This window comes from Chrysemys picta, chromosome 4 (assembly GCF_011386835.1).
Source record: "Chrysemys picta bellii isolate R12L10 chromosome 4, ASM1138683v2, whole genome shotgun sequence".
Classification (NCBI taxonomy): Eukaryota; Metazoa; Chordata; order Testudines; family Emydidae; genus Chrysemys; species Chrysemys picta.
This window is the reverse complement of record NC_088794.1, coordinates 131702652-131724612: the sequence shown is the minus strand read 5'-3', so window position 1 is coordinate 131724612 and position 21961 is coordinate 131702652. Positions and strand designations below refer to the sequence as shown.

General features: G+C 45.5%; 1 protein-coding gene across 37 annotated transcripts in view; it reads right to left on the bottom strand.

Annotated features, from left to right (window-relative positions):
- Positions 1 to 1679: 1679 nt before the first annotated feature.
- EVL (Enah/Vasp-like) overlaps positions 1680 to 21961 on the bottom strand; it is a 218628-nt gene continuing 198346 nt past the window's right edge. For 15 of the 37 annotated variants that reach the window (XM_065595665.1, XM_065595675.1, XM_005308805.5 and 12 more), the window contains 7 exons: positions 18400 to 18460; positions 11286 to 11349; positions 8842 to 8908; positions 8674 to 8733; positions 4794 to 4860; positions 4290 to 4347; positions 1680 to 1888 (listed from right to left, as the gene is read on the bottom strand). In XM_065595665.1, the coding sequence (XP_065451737.1) occupies positions 1764 to 1888; positions 4290 to 4347; positions 4794 to 4860; positions 8674 to 8733; positions 8842 to 8908; positions 11286 to 11349; positions 18400 to 18460 (502 nt within the window). In that variant the 3' untranslated portion in view covers positions 1680 to 1763. Of the gene's footprint in view, positions 2284 to 4289; positions 4348 to 4793; positions 4861 to 8673; positions 8734 to 8841; positions 8909 to 11285; positions 11350 to 18399; positions 18461 to 21961 lie in introns of all 37 variants that reach the window. The other 22 variants (XM_065595669.1, XM_065595680.1, XM_065595684.1 and 19 more) reach the window with 5 other exon arrangements.

The following is a 21961-nucleotide window of genomic DNA, read 5'->3' as shown; positions in this document are numbered from 1 at the left end:
GAACTGTTTTAATTTCACTTAACAGACTAGCTCAAGACGAAACACTCTTCTACAATGTTACCTTACTATAAAACATCTGTGAATCATTTCATTTGTACAGAAAAACAAACTGTACATAAATGTCTAAACTTCTGCTATTTCTAAACATAGCCCTCCCTCCATTCTGCTTCACTCTGTCGTGCTGTTTTCAATTTACGGTATAAACTAGCCTGGCAGATTTCTTAACCCTGCCTGAGAGACTTGTGGAAGATTAATAAACTGGAGTGCTATTAAGCAAACTTCTAACATTACAAGGCACCCTTACCCTCTCCTAATTTCTTGGCCATCTTTGATTACTATTAATCAAACCATCCTTCCTCTGTTGTACCAGCTGCTACCTCATTACTTGCCTCGATGCTGCTTTTTCTGTTAATTTAGCACTGCTCAAAGAGAGGCCAGAAGACTAAATAAAATACGACATGCTCTTCAGCTTGGGGACCAGCTGATTTGACTTCACTCAAGAAATAAAAAGTTTGCACAATTCAAGAAATCTGGGCTTTTAAAAAGCTGACTGCAGGAGCTACTGCTTCAGTAGCAGCTGTGGATGGAAAATGACAGTTTTAATAAGAAGTGAGCTCAAACTGTTTGATTTCTCTCATGCCATTCAAAATGATCAAGGGCAGGAGGATAGAACAAGGATTGTAAATCTTAAACAGACCTAAGTTAGCAGAAATTCTCAAGCCTATACTGGGCTGAAAGAATGGCCCCTACTTATTGCACAAGTAGTAAGAGCTGAGCGGTCAGGCACTGTTGGACTACAGAAAATAAAGGTCAAGTATCGGGTACCAACGTTGCCTCCAGGACTGCGGTGTGACGACGCAGAGGTTGAAATGCCCAATTTCAATTGAAATGTTGTCTAAAGGCAGCCCCTAGGCTTTGCCTGTAGTAGGGGCATGTGAGCAACCATGGGAAATTTTTAGAACATCAGTAAAGCTGCAGCAGCGGGGCTGAAGTTATTAACTCTGTCATCCACCCTTGCTCTGAGTAGGCTGCAGCCTTCTTAAAAACAAAACAACAAACTCTTTACAAATTAAAAGTCAGGGAATGGGGTTGGGGTTTTTGTAGGGGAGGAGGAGGGAGGCAGGAAGGGAACGAGTGAGAGGGTGGAGGGGTTAGTGGTGGTCTCAGTGGAGCAGTGGGACACTGGGACCAACTACTGGTCAGTAAATGTTACTGATGACAATATGAGCTTGCAGGGCTGTGAGACTCTGGGCTGCAGTATTTCCAGATTCTAGTAGCCTGTTTGCAGTCTGGCCCTGGTCAACATAGATGGCGGGCAGAGGTAAGACCCTGTGCCTCAACTGCTGCAGGAAGATGGGGCTAGCAGCCAGCTGTTCCCCACCTGGAGCTGCTGCACAGCTGGCATTGCACTGCTAAGAGTGGTCAGGGAAAGGGGAGTAGGTAATGAGTTGCCTGCTTGGCCAGATTCTGATGTGCAGGTTAATGCTACATTGACAGGACTCTCCTGCTTGTTTGATTAAAAATGAATGTTACATGAGATTTCACAACATGCAGGCAGCCTTGCTCTTGTGTTCTCAGCAGAGCCTCCAAAACCAGCAAGAAAACACACCACAGCAACACAGTGAAATTAAAGTGCAAAGCTAGAGCAACTAATGAACAAAACCAAAAGCAGGGCCATATGGACAATAAACAGTTTATTACCAATATGAACACAGATACTGTGGTGCACTGACGTACCGTTTTAATATTGTGATAACTCTGAGTCAAAGACCTTGGCGGCTGACAACTAACATGTCTCTGTTTCTTCTGGTGATGCCACAATACATTTCTGTTGGCAAAGGGTCTTCATTTACATTGCAGACTACCAGTAAAATTACTTTGAAGTCATCTATTAAAAGCAAATGGTTCACATGTTTTCTTACCTACTACTAAAAAGAAACATAATACATTTAAATAAGCAAATACAAAATACAAAAAAGGCTGACAAATCTGATGTGCTGTGTCAGATGAAATCTAAAAAATCCAGAAATTTAAAATTTAATATTTTCTTTCGATTAAGACTTTTAAAATGAAGCAAATCCAAGGCAGCAGCAAGCTTCAAAGTGTGCTCAGTCTGCTAATAAAAAGGGTTTAAGAACAAAGACAGTGCAGGTGTCCTCTTTCACCATCTTGCATGACCTTGGTACACTTAGAAATGATCCGATCTTCCTAGCATCCTTAGTACCTCGCAGATGCTGTGCAGTCATTATGTTGTACTGATTCTACTCAACTCCTGCCTTATGGCTGGAAAACCAAACCAAAAGGTTAATTCAGACAACTACTCCCAGTGACAGGCGGTAAATACTCAGAGCCAAAGGCAGATGTAGTGTAAGTTATACACTGGTAAGAGGATGCGAGTAACTTGCATAGCAAAGGGGGCAGAAGGGTGGGATTGCAGCTGGGGAAAAACAAGAGGACGCAGTAAGAAAGTGAGTGTGGAAGGTTAGAGGGGTGAAAGGGCTGTTCTATTTTGTACCTTCTGGCACACACCTAATAGTTGCTTTTCCTGTTAAAATTTTCCCCTGGGGCCTCCCAAATTGCACTCCTTGTGTCTGCTCCTGCCGCCATTGAAATCAAAGGCAAACCTCCCACTGATTTCAATGGCACCACAATTAGGCTGCCTTACACCACCATTTATGTTGCCCCGAACCGCAAATCTTAGTCAAATAGTATCAATTTTTTCAATGCCTTTTAACAATACATTATATTGAGGGGGAGGGATAGCTCAGTGGTTTGAGCATTGGCCTGCTAAACCCAGAGTTGAGAGTTCAATCCTTGAGGGGGCCATTTACGGATCTGGGTCAAAAATCTGTCTGGGGATTGGTCCTGCTTTGAGCAGGGGGTTGGACTAGATGACCTCCTGAGGTCCCTTCCAACCCTGATATTCTATGATAAGGGTCATATTTCTATAATACTGTTTAATGCTTTATAAGTTAAGCCTCACACTTCCCTTGTGTGTACATACGTACAGGTCAAGTATTGTAGCATAGGTCATACAGCCAGGTGGGATCAGAGCCAAAGAATTCTGATTCCCTTTCCTCTACCTAACAAGTGGACCACACAGTTCATTCTATACTAGTGCTGATGTGCATGGAAAAGTCTTACACTTCCTATTGACAGTCACACTCTATAGAAATTCGTATTCTTTTTATGTAGTTTCAAAATCATTCTAGAAAACTGTATTTTGCTAGAATATGGTTAAAAAACCAAGTTTATGAGACAAACAAATCTTCTGAGATTTAGATAATGATCATTGCAGCTGTTGGGAAGGGGTTTTTGGCTCCCAGTGTGGGGATTTCTCAGAACCATCACCCTGATACACTAATGTTCTGATATGGTACCACTTATAATTAATAATACTCATACAGCAAATTAGGGGATGGAGTTGTAAATACTAAAACAAGATTTCTTCTTGCTTCTTTTCAGTTGCCTTAGCAACAAGTTCAATGACCCCAGCAATTGTGTAATGGAGTGTTTTTATTGCTGTATAAACAATTTCCTTTGGTCTTGGAACAGTACTAGGTTATGGGTGTTTTCTCTGCTAGAACAGCAGCCAGGATCGGAATCTAGTCAGTTTGTTTAAGGTAGGGCAAAATTTACTGAATGAACAAAGCCACACACATGTGGAGAAACTCAGTTTTGTTCTACGTGAGGATTTAAAACCCTATTGTATTTACCACAAGTGAGAATTCATAGCATAGCAGAGTAACTGAAAGACCAAGGACAGCAGAACGTCCTTCTTTCTGGTCTGCATTTAAACCAGTGCTGAGTGAGCTTTGAGCATGAAAGAGTGCAAGCTTTGTATTGCTGGTAAAAATCCCTTACATGAAGCTTTGATGTACACACACAGTTGACTTTGATATCAGGATGTCAGGTAAAAGCTATGCCAGCCCCAAAGGCAAAGCAAAACTGCTGAAAAGATTCAGACTGAATGCCTTGTGTTCAAGCTTCAAAACAGAGCACACACAAGCAAGGCATGTAAAAATGCAACTGAGTGATCAAAACTCAGTATGGGTAGATACTGCTGTCTCTTGTGGTTCCACTCCAGCTTCTGAGCAATAGTCATCCATACGTGTCACATCTATTTCATATCTACAGATAACTAATACATATTTAACAAAGAGCTTCTTGGAAAGTAGCTGTAAAACTACTTTCTGAGGAACTCGCAGCTTTTATTTTCTTATGTGTTGAATCTGAGTGAAATCTCTCAGGATCAAACTTATCAAAATCAATTATTTTTTATTTCTTACCATCAATTATCTCTTCTTTCACTTTGTGTAACTCTCTTACAACTTCCTCCAATATTTCCTGATGAGACAAAACAAAAGATGTGTGTTCAGAATTCCATGGCCTCCATTACGGGCTGGCCCATATAGATGATAAAAACTCACTACTTCTGCCAGCTAAATAACTTTACTCCTTTAGGACCAGTGGTTCTATGTTCTGGACCTGTGTTCTGACTACCAAAGGGCTTGAGTTCTGTACCTGCTGATGTACCAGGGAAGAGGGGGTGGCATTGCATTTTGATCCAATAACAATGGGACTGTTTCCCTCTGAGCTTCAAGGAATCACTATGATCTACTCTGATCTACTCCATACTAGGAGCGTTGTAAGTTTGGGCAAACAGAAAGGCAAAAAGTGATGTTTCTATCTTCATTTAGCCCGAACAGTTGCCCTTCATGTATGACAAACACAAAGGGGAAAGACAGCTACCCATATCAAATTCCCTACGCTCAAAAAACCCACTCACTCACTTGTTTCATTCGATCAAAATCTAAGGCATCCATAGCCACATCATTGCTGCTGCTCACGGGCTTCATCCTTGAGAAACGGAAACAAAGGATAAAAGAGCAAATCAATTCTCAGCAATGTTTACTAAGCCATGTGGTGTTTGCTACTGTCATTATGATTAAAGTATGTTAATAGTCACTGGCTGCACAACACCTAGATCAGCAGTTCTCAACCAGGGGTCCGCAGCCCCTTGGGGGGGCCTCGAGCTGGTTTCAGGGGGTTGGGGGCCCTGCAGCTGAAGTGTGGGGCTGAAACCAGGAGCAGAACCACAGGGGGCCCTGAACCCCAGTGCCCCCTAGGGGTCTGTAACCAGGAATGAAATCATGGGGGTGAAGCTGGGTGTCTCCAGCCCCAGTTGGGCTGAAGCCCAGTGCCCCCGCAAGGCTGAAGCCGGGAACTGAGCTCTGGGGCTGAAGCCCCGAGCCTTGGTGTCCCCTTCGGGGCTGAAGCCGGGAGTGGAGTCACCGTTAGTGGAGCCACCGGTAGCCCCGAGCCCTGGCGCTCCCCCCAGGGCTAAAGCCCTGAGCCCCAGCGCTGCTCACGGGGCTGAAGCTGGGAACAGAGCCACAGGGCTGAACCCAGAACCCCCTGTGGGTCTGAACCTGGAATCAGAGCTATGGGGCTGAAGTTGCGAGAACCCCGGTGCTCCCCATAGTCTAAAGCCCTGAGCCCCGATGCCCACACAGGGCAGAAGCCCCAAGCCTGGAGCCCTGAGCCCCCCGGCCCCACAGCTGAAGCCCCAGCCTCCCCACCCCCCACCTGGTGGCTGAATTCCAGAGCCCCATGCCCCCTCCTGCCACTGGGCCCTGGAGTTTTTATAGCATGTTGGGGGGTGGGGTGGGAATCTCAGAAAGAAAAAGGTTGAGAACCCCTGACCTAGATGAAATCCCAACACACAGCTCTTGAGTAGGTTAACTTTTGTAAAGTTCCATTACTCCCTCTTGTGCCATTCAGGAGTATTTTGCAGCCAGCGTATCTTGTGAAACAAGCAGCACTATACTGCGACAGCAGACTGCAGCTGATCACTACCATCCATCAAAAGAGCTTGTTTTCTAATCTTAAAATGCAGTGGAGAGGCTGAAGAGTGAATTAAAATGTAACACTTTATCCAAAGAGTTCTGATCAATAACATTAAGTTCTAGATAGTTCTGTGGCTACTTTAGGGTGCAGTCCTCATAGCTGTTAATTATTTACAGTGACAAGGCGGGTGAGGTAATTTTTTTTTATTGGAACAACTTCTGTGGGAGAGAGAGAGACAGGCTTTTGAGCTTACACAGAGCTGTTCTTCAGATCTGAGAAACGTTCTCAGTGCCCAGACCTGAAGAAGAGCTCTGTGTAGCTCAAAAGCTTGCCTCTCTCACTAACAGAAGTTGGTCCAATAAAAGATATTACCTCACCCACCTTCTCTCTCTAACAGCCTGGGACCAACATGGCCACAACAACACTGTGTAGTTAGTGTAGCAGTGCTGGAGGTTTGCATGATCAATGTCTGACTCCAACATTTGAAAATTAAGTCTCTCCTCCACACTTGCATTTCCTATAAAATAAACACTGCTTTGACTGCTCAGGATTTAGTGAGCTGTTAAAATAATGGTAAAACCAAAAAAATGATGTTTGCTTAACCTAACCGTGTTAGTGAAGGTAGTCAGCAATCCGTCCCATTGCTAAGTCCTGCCTTAGGCAGGCTGAGTGGTAAGGCTGTGCAGCACAAGCTGTGTTTCTTGGCCCAGCGTCCCAAAGACTTCAGGTTTGTGTAACTACACCTGATTCCTGTCTCTTTTCTATTGCCAAGGGCACCACAGTGGACATTATTGAGAGTAAAAAGAACAGGAGAACTTGTGGCACCTTAGAGACTAACAAATTTATTAGAGCATAAGCTTTCATGGACTACAGCCCACTTCTTCGGATGTGGGCTGTAGTCCACGAAAGCTTATGCTCTAATAAATTTGTTAGTCTCTAAGGTGCCACAAGTACTCCTGTTCTTTTTGCGGATACAGACTAACACGGCTGCTACTCTGAAACCTGTCATTATTGAGAGTGCTGACCATTAGAGAGGCTTGCTTTGTTAAAATAGCCAGTAGAGGTTATGAACCCTTTTTTGAAATTGGTGACTCTTCATGAAGTGTTTTAGAAAAAGATCAAGTGGCCTATGCCTAAGGAGAACATTTCAGCCTTGGCTCTGCTATCATCTTTATGTACAAGTTCTTTCTTAGGCAAGTCTTGCATTGATTCCAGTGGGCCTTTAGCCCAAGAAAAAGCTGCACAACCAAGTCCTTTGTGTTTCCTAAATTCTGATCCTTATGCTGCTCAAATGAGCTATGAGCAAGATTATGAACAGGGTTTTCTGAAGGGACGCAGTGGTGGTCTAACTCTGGTTGTGGTCAAATGCCCACTGACTCTGCTGGAGCAGAGCTGGGCCAACAGGGAGTGCTTTTGAAAATCCCACCCACAAAGTGTATGAGTGAGAGAACAAGCAGAGTAGTTTCTTGTGCTAGAACTAGAACAGAACGTGAATGCACTTCCCACTGAACATCCTCCAAACAGCAGTGGTCTTACAGCAGTCACCGCGTGAGAACTTGGTAACTAGCTTCAGCTCAGCATTTGCAAGGACAGGGAATACTATGATCATCTGTATCAAATGAAAACTGGTACATCTTTGATGGCTGACATTGTATGGTGGATCTGGGATAGATCCAGGCAGCCAAATTTTGCCTTTAGTTACACCTGTGCAACCCCACTGAAGTCAATGAAATGTGGGGCAGGATTTGACCCTGGTCTTTCACACAATACCCACAGACATCTGCCATCACCCATTTATTTTTCTATGTGTTAACAACACTGTAGCACAAAATAACAGTCAAATAAGGGAAAGTGTTTGTTACTGAAATGAATAATTTAAAGCACCTATGTCCCACCTCCAACCCCTGACTTATCCCAACAACGCTCAGAGCTCTATACGATAGCCGCATTGTGGTACTGGCCAAGGACTGGAAGAAAACCTCTTTCTAGCTTTCCAATGTCACACTTTAACCTTTCAATACCTGGGATCAACGTATCATGCCTGTAATTTGGCCATTTGGACGGATGAGCTTTGTTGGACTCCTCCCTTTGACTCTCCCGCCTACAAAACCAGACGCATCCTGTCTCCTCTTTCCTGGGTGCCCTCTCTGGTGGCTCCTATGCTGCAGTCAGCTTCATTTTCCCTTCCCCACTCCTCACTGCACATGTTCCTTACTGCATGCAAAAATAATTTCTCCTTTCCTGGGTGCAGACCCCCAGACGGATTCTGCTTTTGAGTGTTCTCAGATGCTAGGCAATGAAAGTGTCTCCTGTTAGGAAAGATCACCCTGCAAGATCTGTTGAGGAGGGTTCTTCTGGCTGCTAGGTGGCAAATAGATCCACCAGGCAGGCCCTTGTCTTCCCTGTGGCACAGAATACTCCCCATTCACCCAGGAAACAAGAGACAGGGCCCCAATTTAGGAAAGCACATAAGCATCACTTAATCTGAAGCATGTGCTTAAGTCCCATTGACTTCAGTGATACTTAAGCATATGCTTACTTGAATGAGGGCTCAGGGATAGAAATCATATGGCAGTTCATGGCACTACCACTCACTCCCTGAGCCAAACTTTCTTTGATATCAGGCATGGCAAATTCACAACCACTCCGCCCAGTTGAGACCAGCCTCTGGCTAGGAGTTAGTAAAGCAGCAGACGAGCAAATCACAACAGGCTGAGGACAGTCATGACAAGGACAAATGAATATTAGTTGCTGCACCAACAATGACATGATTTCCCAAAGGACAAGCTGAGACAGTTAAGAAGCCAGATCATTTTTCAGTACCTAGAAGGTAGTTGGGATTGTGTGGGGCTCTTAGCTTCAAGACTCTTCACTGATGGATTTCTATGGCAATGGAATGAAATAAGACATGAATTGAACACACGTTATGTAGATAGCATGCTTATAGTCCAGACTGTGCCACTATTCTAGAGAGTAACCTGTGCAGCTCACCTAGAGAGTAATGAAGATACAGGCTTTTCAACAGAATTGCTTCTTTCCCATGGCTTCTTCCCAGGGTCTATAAAGTAAGAATGAAGAATTACGATTAATTCTGTTTTTTTCCCTTGCACAGTAAAAACATGAAACTGTTTTTCTTATATATTTATTTATTCAGCTGGGATGGATGCTTTACAGAGATGTATCCACGGGAGCAGATAGGCTAGCAATAAAGAATAATAATGACTGCTGCTTTTAACTGGGACAGGATTAGTAAAAATCTATGCAGAGGAGGGGCAATGAAATTCAATCCCCTTAAGCTAGTGCCAACCAGTTAAGTGATGTTTAACCTCATACTAAAAAGATGTGGAGTTCTGAGTTTTGCTTTTTTAATACAAAAATCACTCAACTAGTAAAAGAAGAAATATGGAATAAATACTATGAGTATAATTTTAATTCAATTACAATATTTTCATTTAGTTTTTCTAGAATTTTTTTTTACATTTAAAAGGGCCTCTTCTCTTAATTGCGACAACTGTTTAATCAAAATGACAGACATGCAGATCTCCAGCTGGGGACTGGCCATTAATGGTCTCCGGATCCTCCCTGGTGGTCTGGAGTATGAAGCATTTTGAGAATAAAGCAGAGAATAAAGGCTACTGGGGAGCTGGGTCTACAAGAGGCTCATGTTTACAAAGTGATCTATAGAACAAAAAAAGATAGAGGATCCAGTTAAGTAGATTCTGCTGCGTGTGTCTAATATCATGAATAAAAATGGGTCCTGTGGCACCTTTGAGACTAACAGAAGTATTGGGAGCATAAGCTTTCGTGGGTAAGAACCTCACTTCTTCAGATGCAAGAAGATGACTTGCATCTGAAGAAGTGAGGTTCTTACCCACGAAAGCTTATGCTCCCAATACTTCTGTTAGTCTCAAAGGTGCCACAGGACCCTCTGTTGCTTTTTACAGATTCAGACTAACACGGCTACCCCTCTGATACATGAATAAAAATGCTACTTACACTTTATAATGTTTAGTTCAAATGTCAATGGGACAACAGAATTGTAAAGTATTCGAATATCTCAGAAGGGATGGCAGCATTACAGCTATGCAAATCACCATGAAGGATTTCATATGGTCCAAGTTACAAAATGCCAAACCCACTGTATATTTTTACAAAACACTCAGCCAAAAATACCTGATTTTTCCTGCCTTGGCATATCTAGGAGGAGTATATAACCTTCTTTCCTGAAGTACCTTACTTTGAGCCCAATCTTTCTGATTCACATAGACCGTACGTAAGAGAATAGCCCCACTGAAGTCAATGAGATACAACTTGTGTGTGTGAGGATTTGTAGGAACACATGAGCCCCCCCCAAATACAACTCTAAGAGTATTACTCAGTTCAAGAGCTTAGAAAGCCCTAAAATCCTACAGCTCATCTGTATACACCCTTTCGATCTGATCCTTCCTCATCGTCACAAGCAAGCAAGCAAGCAAACAATGCCTTCTGTGTTCAAAAGTGATGCTGGTCTGAGGGTCCCAAAGGACTGACTAAGGCCTGGTCTACACTAGGAAATTAGATCACTATAACTATGTTGCCCAGAGTGTGTGAGAAAAATTCACATCCCTGAGCAACGCAGTTAAACCGATCTAACCCCCGTGTAGACAGCGCTATGTTGATGGGAGAATTCTCCTGTCAACCTAGCTACTGCCTCCCAGGGAGGTGAAGTAACTACGTGGATGGGAGAAGTCCTCCTGTGGGCATAGGAAGCATTGTCACTGAAGTGCTACAGCAGCGGAGCTGCCGCTGCTATGTTTTAAATGTAGATAAGCCCTAAGTGCTCATTTTATTGGAAGGGTTTCCCTGTAAGGCTTACAAGGCCCACGACCGTCACCAGGTTGTGTCTGTATGACTTGTAGATGATCTATTATTTAATCTTTTGTTCTCAACTTCATCACTGAAAACCACATTATGTTAAGGGCCCGATTCTGTTAGGTGCTGAGCCTCTAACTTCCTTCATTTGGCCTGGCACCTTGTGGGTCAGGCCCATTGTGATTAGCAATTGCATTAAGGGCCAGATCCTCAGCTGGTATAAATCAGTGCAGCTCCCATAACAGAAGCGTATGCAGATACAAGCCAACGGGAGATCTGACTATTAGGAACCAAGGTCCATATCCCCAAAGGTATTTAGGGGCCTAACTCTCATTGATTTCAGTGTGTGAGAGAATCTAGGCCCAAACAACTAGATTCACCGTTCTGTCTTTATGCTGATCAGAGAAGAAAATTCACGTTCACCCTTTATTGCTCAAAAGAGATTTTAAAACAAAAACTATTTGTGGATTTCTTTTAGTAAATCCCCCTTACTCAGAGCTAAGATAATGAACCCAGATTCCAATGGTAAAATGTTTCACTGGATTAAGGAGAAGATGAACAGTGCTAATAATTAGATTTAATACCTGTAGAATTCTGCTGCTGGCTAGGGCCTCGTGTGACTGGTGAAGGCGAGGTGCTAGCATCTTCCTAAAAAAGAAAAATAAGATATTTCCTAAATTTTGACTCAACATTTTTCAAGTGAACAGTCACTGATTAATGTGATGGAGTGTGTTCTCTGTTCATCCACAGCACAGGCAGTGTCAGTGCAAGCTTCTTGCCCATGTGCCTCAACCTTGACATGAGGGGACCACCTCGAAGGTGAGAAGGTAGGTCACTCCCAAGTCCATTTAAACTCTGGTCGCTCCACTAAAACCAGCAAGGAGGAACATTCGGATGGGTGGTGTTTTCTTTTTCTTTTTAATGGGAACACTTTTCTACTAGGAACTCAACTGAAGTCCACCAACTCAGAGGGCAAACGGTAACAATATCCCATCCCTACCTACCAACTAGGGCTGGACTCATGCTCGTGACTGAAAAGTGTTGGCTGCCGTTGCCCATTCTTTGAGCTAATCAATCCCCAAGTTCAGAAACTGTCTGTACTGCTGGAGAAATACAGGACCAGATTCTGGTCTGTTATCCCCATATAATTCCACTGATTTCAGCTGGATTGCACAGGAGTAAGTGACAACAGGATTTAGACCAATCTCTCCACTAATGATGGTAGTAGCAGTTTCAGTTTATTGAGCTATCCTAACTAGGACATTAAATATTTCTTCATAGAAATTGGGGTTTACATAAGGGTAACAAAGAGCAGAATCCAGACTAATGTATTTGACCTGTAAATATTATTTAAGAGTAGGGTGACCAGACATCCCGATATTATCAGGACAGTCCCGATTTTAGGGGACTTGTCCTGCGTCCCGACCCTACATTGGTTGGGACGACTGGTCACCCTATATGAGGGGGACGTCGGCAAGCCGGTGCCACTCACCTTCCCTCCCTGGGCCCTGGGGCAGCACGCAGTGAGCTCCTGGCGCGGCGGCACCAGCCCACGGGGCCCCCCGCCTGGCTGGCAGGAGCCTGCAGAGCACAGCTCTGCCCCTGCCCCAGCACACAGAGAGGCAGCGAGGAGGTCTGGCTCCCCTGCGTGCTGCAGCGGGGCGTGGCCTGTAGACTCCGGCAGCGGTCGCCGGGCAATGAGCCCCCCCCCGCCCCTGCCCCCCTCCCCTCGACCCGACCCTAGGAAGGGGCCAGAGGTACTGGGAGGGACCTGCCTGCTGGATGCTTCCTGGGAGCCATTCCAGGTAAGCACTGCTGGGCTCACCTGGCCCCCTGGCAGGTCCCTCTGGGGGGCTCCCCTCAGACCCACTGACCTCAGGCCCCACCCTGACCCTGTTCCCTCAGCCTCCCCCACAGTTCCCCCTGTGGCCCCCAACCTCAATTCACTGCCCTCAGCCCCCCTGACCCTCTTCCTTCAGCCTCCCCCGCAGTCTCCCCTGTGCCCCCCAACCTCAATCCACTGCCCTCAGCCCCCCTGACCCTGTTCCCTCTGCCTCCCCCACAGTCCCTCCTCTCCCCCCAATCGTCTCACCCGACCCACTGCCCTCAGCCCCCACCCTGACCCTGTTCCCTCAGCCTCCCCCACAGTCCCTCCTCCCCCTCCCCCCCCGATCATCTCGCCCTGCATGGATGTGGAAATCTGTCCCGGATTCCAGGCTGTCGTTAGCCCCTGGGGCAAAAGATCAGCAGAGGTTTCCAAAGGGAAGTTTGCAGCCTTTGCTCAGACCCAAACATTTTCACTTAAAAAAATAAATAAATAAATACCCAAACCCATCCTGACACCCATCTGCTCTGTCCAGATTTGCTGTTATCCCTGTTGAGGCCAAAGTGGTTTGAAAAATTAAAAATCCTTGACACCATTGTGTTGCCTTCCCGTGTTGCTCGTTAATCTGATGGACCTGCCGATAATGAATAAAGATGAATGCCCTGGGAGCAATGTGTCAGGCAGACAGTTTGTGAAGTAGGAATGTGAATGCTGAAGCCCTCACAAAATGCAGAGGCTTTTCTTAACCTGAGAACTGAAAAAGAGCCAGATACCCTGCATGGGTTTGAAAGTGACAAGAGCCTAGTGACTGAACAGAGCAGCATCAGGTTTGAAGTGACGAGGAGGGTCTGTATCATGAAGTCTGCATTTCCACTGAGCACTCTTCCATTGCCAGGATAGCGCTGGCGCAGGTCTGCCGCCCGGCACAGCAATACTGAGAGGTGCCAGTGTAGACCCGACCCACTGCCCTCAGCCCCCACCCTCACCCTGTTCCCTCAGCCTCCCCCGCAGTTCCCCCTGTACCTCCCACCCCGAACCCACTGCCCTCAGTCCCTGCCCTACCCCAAATCTCTTCTTCAGCCTCTCCCATCATCCCACCCCCATCACTCCCCCTGCTGTCCCACCGCCTCAACTTCCCCCCATTCCAGTCCTGCTCCCCTGTCCCATCTCCTCCAGACCCTGTCCCTCTCCCCAACCCCCCCGACCCTCCCCAGCCCAGCCCCATTGTCTCCCCCGCCCCGCCCCACTCTACACAGCTCTCTACCCTGTTCCATTCATGCTCCCCTCAGCCCCTACCCTACTCCCACCATCCCAGTCCTGTCCCATCTCCCTCAGCGCCCCCCCCCGACTCCCCCAGTCCCAGTCCTGTCCCCCTCAGTTCCTCCACCCTGCTTTCCCTGGTCCATCCCCACACACCCACCGACTTCCTCGACCTCCCTCCCCCCAATCCCACTGCCTGGACTCACCCCCGTCCCACTCAGGACATGCAGGAAAAAGAAGCAATGGGCTTATATTGTAGCAAGGGAGATTTAGGTTAGACATTAGGAAAAACTTCCTAACTGTAGCACTGGACAAATTACCTAGAGAGGTTATGGAATAGCACTCATTGGAGATTTTTAAGAGGTTAGACAAACACCTGCCAAGGATGGTCTAGTGTTATAACTCAGTCCTGCCTCAGTGGAGGGGTTTGACTAGATGACCTGTTGTTGTCCCTTCCAGTCCTACATTTCTGTGATTCACACTGAATTGCCTTGTGCCACTGTCTAGTAGTAGTGACAGACAGTTCTCTGACATGCAGGTTTATAAAATTGTAGTTAATATACAGTTTAGAGCATAGCAGTTTTAAAGCTCTGCATGTTCAGACCAACTGAGCTGAAAATTGTGATCTATAGTATTCAAAACTATTAAGATGTGGGCTGAAATAAAATCAGCATGAATTGCCCAACAATATCAATGGAATCAGCATTGTGCTGCTATATATTGTAAAACATTACAGTGAAATCTTGCAAGTATTACATAGCACGCCGCCTTGCCCAAGTGGTAACTAAGCATAACATCTTCGTGTTTCAACATTCTTAACTTGTATCCCACAGCTCCTAAAAGTTGTTTTTTTTCGAACACTGAATACTGCTAAGTTATGAGTTTTAACAGGTTTTTTTTTCTTTTAAACCACAGCACTGAATGTTATTCTAAAATTGTTTTCCAAATATTTTTAAACTCCCAGTTTATCCCCTGCTGATGTTCATTGTGAAAAGTATCACAGGTCTAATAATAATATTTGGCACTTTTGTAATTCACTGTCCAACATGTGTTTTGTGCCCTCCTCTGGTGGATTTTTAGAGGATAACTGTATAGCTACCAGCTAAGGGAGTTGTATCTTGAACTCAAGTAGTAGAAGCTCATGCTTTTAAGTCTGGATGGCTCAGGTTCAATCTTTGGTGACTAGCTATGATGGAGGTTGCTACACTTATAATCCCCTTAATCAGAGGTTCTGAATATGCTTTGTTGTAGGCAGAGCTAGCCTATAGTTAAGCAACCGAAAATTTATAATGGGAAGTGTTGAAATGTTGGGAAGCCTTATAATTTTGCCAGTCTGGAACGAACATCCCATCTGAGGGATGGGGGCGGGGAGAGAGGAGAGTGAGACAGGACCAGGAAACTGGGACAAGGAATCCAGAGCTGTAGTGGGGGGCAGTTGAAATCAGATGAGGCGCTGGGGCGGGTTAGACAGCAATAGGATAGACATAGACTGGAGGGGACGGGGAAGAAGGGACTTTGACTACTAGAGACCACTCCATTCAGGCGCCTGGGATAGACTCAGGATTCCTGAGTTTCACAGTTCCTCTTCTGTCAGCAGATATCTGTGAAACCCAGTGGCAAAAAAGTGTCTCATCCCCCTATAGAGCTGATCTATCACATATAGGATGACAACCTACTGCCTCTGCCATCACTTACTCCATTAGCTCAAGTGGCAGAAGTCTGTGCAGTGGATCTAAAGGTTCATCGGCAGGGTTGGAGCCATGCAAGTTTCACGATGATTCCACATGCCAGAATTTCTGGGGCAGTTCAGTTTTGATTTTTACAAAAAAACCTGGGGCAATGCATACGGAAATAGGGTAACCAGATGCCTAAATAGGGGAATCTCAAGCAGGAGTAGAGAGGTTATTTTATCTCTGTATTTGGCACTGGTGCAACCACTGCTGGAATACTGTGTCCAGTTCTGGTGTGCACAATTTAAGAAGGATATTGATAAATTGGAGAGTGTTCAGAGAAGAGTCACAAGACTGATTAAAGGATTATAAAACATGCCTTATAGTGATCGACTCAAGGACCTCAATCTATTTAGCTTAACAAAAAGAAGGTTAAGAAGTGACTTGGTTATAGACTGTAAGTATCTACATGGGGAACAAATAGTTAATAATGGGCACTTCAGTCTAGCAGAGAAAGGTAGAGCATGAGCCAATGGTTGGAAGTTGCAGCTAGACAAATTCAGACTGGATATAAGGCATACCTTTTCAATGGTAAGAGTAATTAACGATTAACAATATACTAAGGGTCATGGTGTTTTTCTAAAAGCTTTTTCTAAAAGCTATCCTCTAGGAATTATTTTGGGAACGTTCTATGTCTGTGCTATACAGGCGGTGAGACCAGGTGATCACCGGATCCCTTCTGGCTTTATAATCTCAGAACTAGGTACATCAATTCACATGCAAAATTCTCATTGAATTCAATAGGTGTCCTTGCCCTGTGGCTTAAGGTGAGGGCTGCAGCAGGGGCTGTACAACCCCTCTCGCAGCTTCCTAGGGCCCCCTCTCATGGCTCTGTGCACCTGTGTCTGTCATTGTCGTCCTCTCCCCTCCCCCCGCCCCGCTCGCCCAATGTGTCCTGATATTTCACTCCTGCGATCTGGTAACCGTATTTAAGAGCTTCCTATGACAAAGCACTAAACACGTCAGCTAAAATGAAAAAGCAGTCAGTTAGTTTGAATGGCTGCTGGCTTTGCATTAGGCTTGATAGAAGGTACCAAAACAACAATAAAGGCATTGCAAAGTTGTTATTGTTGCACAATCAATGGGTGAATTCCAGAATCATCACACTAAGGAAGGTCTGTTAAAATGTGACTAAACTAAAGCTCTGAGTGGAATATGAGCGAATGGCAAAGCAAATGGCAAAGCAGACAGTAGCATTTAACAGCTGAGGGAGAGCAGCATCTGGATAATTGTGCCTTTCATTTCTAGGTAAATGATTCAAACCCAGGCTTCAGGAAAAGCTGTGAGCAGAGTGGATGGCCATAGAGGCAGCCTCAGCCCTGCTCACCTAGCTAGGGGTTACACACAATGGCAGCCTTCATACTCACGGAGTGCAAGCACCCTTAGCACTGCAGTTGCAGCAAGCCTCTCCAAATGGGGTGGGAAGCCCTGGGGCCATGCCCTAAAGAGGAGAGGGGAGCAAGTGGTGCTTTGTCTTGGAGGCTGGTGCTCTCTGAAGCTGTAGCGGCGGTGTGCCTGAGGCATGATGCCTCCGGACTTTCCTGCATTGGCAGCAAGCCTCCACAGCATGGGGCTCTGCCTTCAAGGCACTACAAGGCCAAAAGCCAATAACAGTGCCGATGGGCCCAGTCGCCTCAGCAGAAAGGCAAAGGACTGCATGGGAGTGGTGACTGCACTACTCCTGTCCTCCTAGACACGCTGCCTCTAGGGGATGTCTACACTGCAATCAGAGAGATGACTGCAGCATAGGTAGAAATACTGGCTAGCTTTGATCTATCTAACTGAAATAACAATGGCAGTGAACCCACAAGCCTGCCTGGGACCCTGGGTATGTACTCACACTGCTAGTCCATGCTGCCACGGCTTTGCTGCTATTGTCATTTGAGCTACCTAGATCAAAGCTAGCTCAGGTATTTCTACACATGCTGAAGTCACCTCTGATTGAAGTGCAGACATACCCTAGGTATGGAGATCAGTGGGGAAGGTCTCCTGGGCTGTAACTGTTCTGTGGATAAACAAAGGACTTCAGTCTACTGGCTGATAATGCGGCTCCTTTCACAAGCACCAAGTTCACTTTAAAATGCAATCAAAACTGAAGGTCTCATTTAATCTTTTAGAGGACAACTAAAACATCCAGCACACGGACAGAACAGTTAAAACAGAAATGCACTGAAACTACTAGCCCCTCCATGAGCCCAAATTTCATGTTGTTTGATCTACCAAACTGAAACAAGTGGACACTTGATGGTATAGAATGCATTTACAAAGATACGTTACAGCTTTTGAACAGCTCTGTGGCTAAACTATTGTCCCCCTCCCCATTAGAAACCGGCTTTAAATGTAATCTGTCATCTGCAGTGAGCTGATTTTTGCTTTACAGAGGGGTTAAAGTAATCTACTTTCCAAAGCCATCATTTATGATGGATGACACAGGCCAGTTCAGCTAATGTCTGCTGCCCAGGGATGCAACAAGCTTGAACTAAAATATATGGAACAGATCTGAGATGAGATGCTAATAGGATTTACCACACGAGGGGCTTTTCCTTTTGGGTGGCACAAATATTCTTGAGGGATAAATGAGGGGCAGCCTCTTCAACCTTAAAAACACCACTGTGAGCACAGTGCAAAGAGGCAACCACTGATGTGGTTTAGACATATCTGTTCTGTGAATAAATAAGAAGGGATTCTTGTTTCTAAGTAGACTGGAGCAGCTGAATTGAGCTTGGGTTTGGTTGAATGTACGAACATTTGCTAGTCATTTTATTGTGTGCGCAGTGGACAAGTACAGAGCTTCCAGCCTTCAAGCAATTGCAACTTATCAGCTAGTTTGGGAGACCCCTTTTTGCTTCACAGACACACAATACTGGTGAACGTTTCACTTACGTTTTGGCTTTCCTCTTCCTTTTTGTCAGCTGGCTTGTCTGACTGTGACGCTGCTTTCCTCCTTTGCACAGGGGTAAAAAAGTAGGACAAAGTCAACCCTTTAGAAATGCATTTCCTGCACAAGGCTTCAATCGTCATTTGAAAAGACTTATTTGTGCCTTGGTGAGGATTATCTTTTACTGCTGTGGAATTTCTTTAGCAGAAGACGGAACATGTTGGCTGCACAGGATTTGACCAATGGTTAAGAATCCAAACTAGGCCTCTATGAAGCAGGATCTTCAGGCAGGGGATCAATATTTTGAGTCAAGGTACCATACAGAAGTACAGGGTTGTACAGTATAAAGGAACAGGGGTAAGGAAAATAGACATGCCATTGAGCAACTAAGAGACAATTTCTTGCAAAGTGTAGGGCTGCTTCTATAATAAAAAAAACTGGCACATAGGCTACTAAGGTGGATGTTCTAATACTGGGCCAGATTATTTCCCCCCTAAAATCCATATGCCGAGCGGACTCTCCATGTACAGAACTCGCTCGTTCTGCCGCCCCCACCCCTGACCCAGAGAGCGCAATCTGTAGGCCTGAGGATCTGCACGTGGGCATGGAGATGTGGGGCTGGGAGAAATGCACATTAACCCCTCCACACACACACTCCCCACCAGCCTCAAAGGGCACCCACAGAGCAGATAGTGCAGCCTGGGGACACGTTTACATTTCTGATGTGCCACAATCTCCATTGAGTGTGGACTCCAAGGTAGCAGGGGGTGAGGGAAAGCTCTGGCTGCCTGGAAGCCAGGAGGGGGCCAGAGCCAGTACTCGGGCCTGGGCTTTCACATGGATAGCCCTGTGCCTCTAGTGGATCCTGGGAGATTCTGAAGGCCCCAAAGCCAATCCAAAGGCTGTAGAACTGCTAAGCCCTCAGGTTCATGGTACTTGTAGCATTCAGGGGGGTTAGAGAAAGTTAAATGAAGAATATTTGAGCTGAGACCAAGATTCCGTATTCCTTTGTCAGCCTGAGACAGGCTAAAGCATCGCTCTCTGCGTGGCTCAACATGGAAACAAGTTACAAACCGCTGTGATTTATAAGCAGGCTTGGAAGGATTCGATTTTTATCGGTAAATGTGGGTAAACATCAATTTCAATGTACACATAAACCACTGAAAACATATGTCCACGCAGAATAATCTAAATGTACAGATAGGCAAAGTAAGAAAAAATGCTGCTTGGGAAGTTATTAGAGGTTAATTTAAGGCTTTGTATATTTTGACATGTGATGTTGACAGCTTGTGATTTAAGGCCTTGGCTACACTGGCGCTGTACAGTGCTGCAACTTGCTGTGCTCAGGGGTGTGAAAACGCACCCCCTGAGCGCAGCGAGTGCAGTGCTGTGAAGCGCCAGTGTAATCAGCGCCTGCAGCGCTGCACACTCGCTCGCAGCGCTGCAAGCTATTCCCCTCGGAGAGGTGGAGTACTTGCAGCGCTGCGAGAGCGCTCTCACAGCGCTGGTGGCGCGACTACACTTACGCTTCACAGCACTGCCGCGGCAGCGCTGTGAATCCCCAAGTGTAGCCAAAGCCTTAGAGTTATAAAGCTTAAACTTTCTGAATCTCAATGTCTGCTCTCACTAAATAATTATTGTCTGTTCTCCGCCCCCCTGCATTATTTTGCACAACTGCAAAAATTGAAATCAACAAACATGTAAAACAATGCTTAAAAGCAAACACTGATATTATCTGTTGAAATTATAAATAAAAACAAAATTGAATTCTGCCAAGCCTATTTATACAGGAACAATCCTGTCCTGGCAGAGGGAGGGACAGTGGCCTAATGTGTCACTTCAGTCTATCTTAGTTCCTATGAGGGGCATGGCGCAACTTAAGCATAGAAGGCTAGGAAAGTGGGAGAAGGTGGTTCTTGAAGGCCTGTGGCTGCTCTCCTGCTCTTGCCCTCAGGACATAGACTAGCACTTACATAGCTGGACTCTGCCAAGGGGCTGGAATCGAGGGAGTCATGGCCCTTCCTCCTGGCTAGTAGTGTCAGCACAAGAGGAATTCTGGCTGAACTAGCCAGTGTCCAGGACCGGCTCCAGGGTTTTGGCCACCCCAAGCAGCCAAAACAAAACAAAACAAAAAACAAAAACAAAAAACAAAAAAGAAAAGAAAAGAGCCGTGATCGCGATCTGCGGCGGCAATTTGGCGGGAGGTCTTTCAGTCCCAGGCAGAGTGAGGGACCGTCCGCCGAATTGCCGCTGAATACCTGGATGTGCTTCCCCTCTCCGGAGCGGCTGCCCCAAGCACCTGCTTGAGAAACTGTTGCCTGGAGCCGGCCCTGACAGTGTCTCTGGGAGTTCTTGCTGTTTAAGTTCACCAGCTCTCTCTAGAGAGAGGCTTACAAACCACAATGTAGCTTAGAAGAAAGCAAGTATTGTTCAGTTTCTACTCTCTTTTTCTTTTTAGTACATTAGTCACAATGATAATGTGATTCCTGAGGAGTGGGAGCATGCACATTCGATTCTCAAGCTCTGCTTAACGTCTAAAAAGCACTAGAGAAAACATACCACATTTCTATCCTCGGCAAAGCTCAGAGCCAAGGTCAGGGGAAGTGTGGATTGTTGGCAGTTTTCATTTATTCATCCGCATAATTCCTCGCACTTACATAGTGCTTTACATTTCCAAAGTGCTGTGCAAACATCATCTAATTAATCCTAACAAAAACACCCACTCTACTGTTCATACTGTTTTTTATATCAGTTTAACTCTATTGTCATGAACAGAGTCACTCCTGATTTGCACCAGCGTAACTGAAAGCAAACTCAGGCCCACTGCCTCTTCAAAGCATAACTCACACACTATGAATTGACAGTCTAGGTGCATCTGGGATCTTCCTTTTCCCTCATTCTTTACCCCTCACCTCCTTTTACAAGTGTTCACCCTTTTCACTGGGGCACAAATTTCATGACTGCCCTGTTTTATGGCCAGCAGTAGTGAGCCCAAGATGTCTTCATGTGCAACTCAATTTAATGGACTGTTGCAGTGTTCTTGTAGCCCTGTTGGTCCCACAATATTAGAAAGACAAGGCGAGTTATTCACTCTCACAGAAAAAATTATAAAAAGACAAAAACACCATACTACCAGTGTGAGAACACTTTTCACAAAGTGATCACTCCACATCTGATCTCTTAGTCCTCATCCTCAAAGGAAACCTGAAAATCACTTTGCTAGACACTAAAGCTTCTGGATTTAATAAAGACACTGGATTTATGGTTTATCACAATAATCTGTAACCCGCTTTTTGTCCTATAACTGCAGAGGTGTTAACTATCCACTTCACACTGAATGGTCTCTTACAATATGTATTAACTACTTATGCTAAACAATCTATTCCACCCTGTTTAGCTGTGACACTCTGGGTATCTCTACACTGCAATTAAACACCAGTGGCTGGCTTATGTCAGCTGAGTTGGGCTAAGGCTTCGGGGGCGGGCTATTAAACTGCTGTGTAGACATCCGGGCTCAGGCAGGATCCCAGAGCCTGGACTCCAGCCCGAGCCCGGACATCCACACTG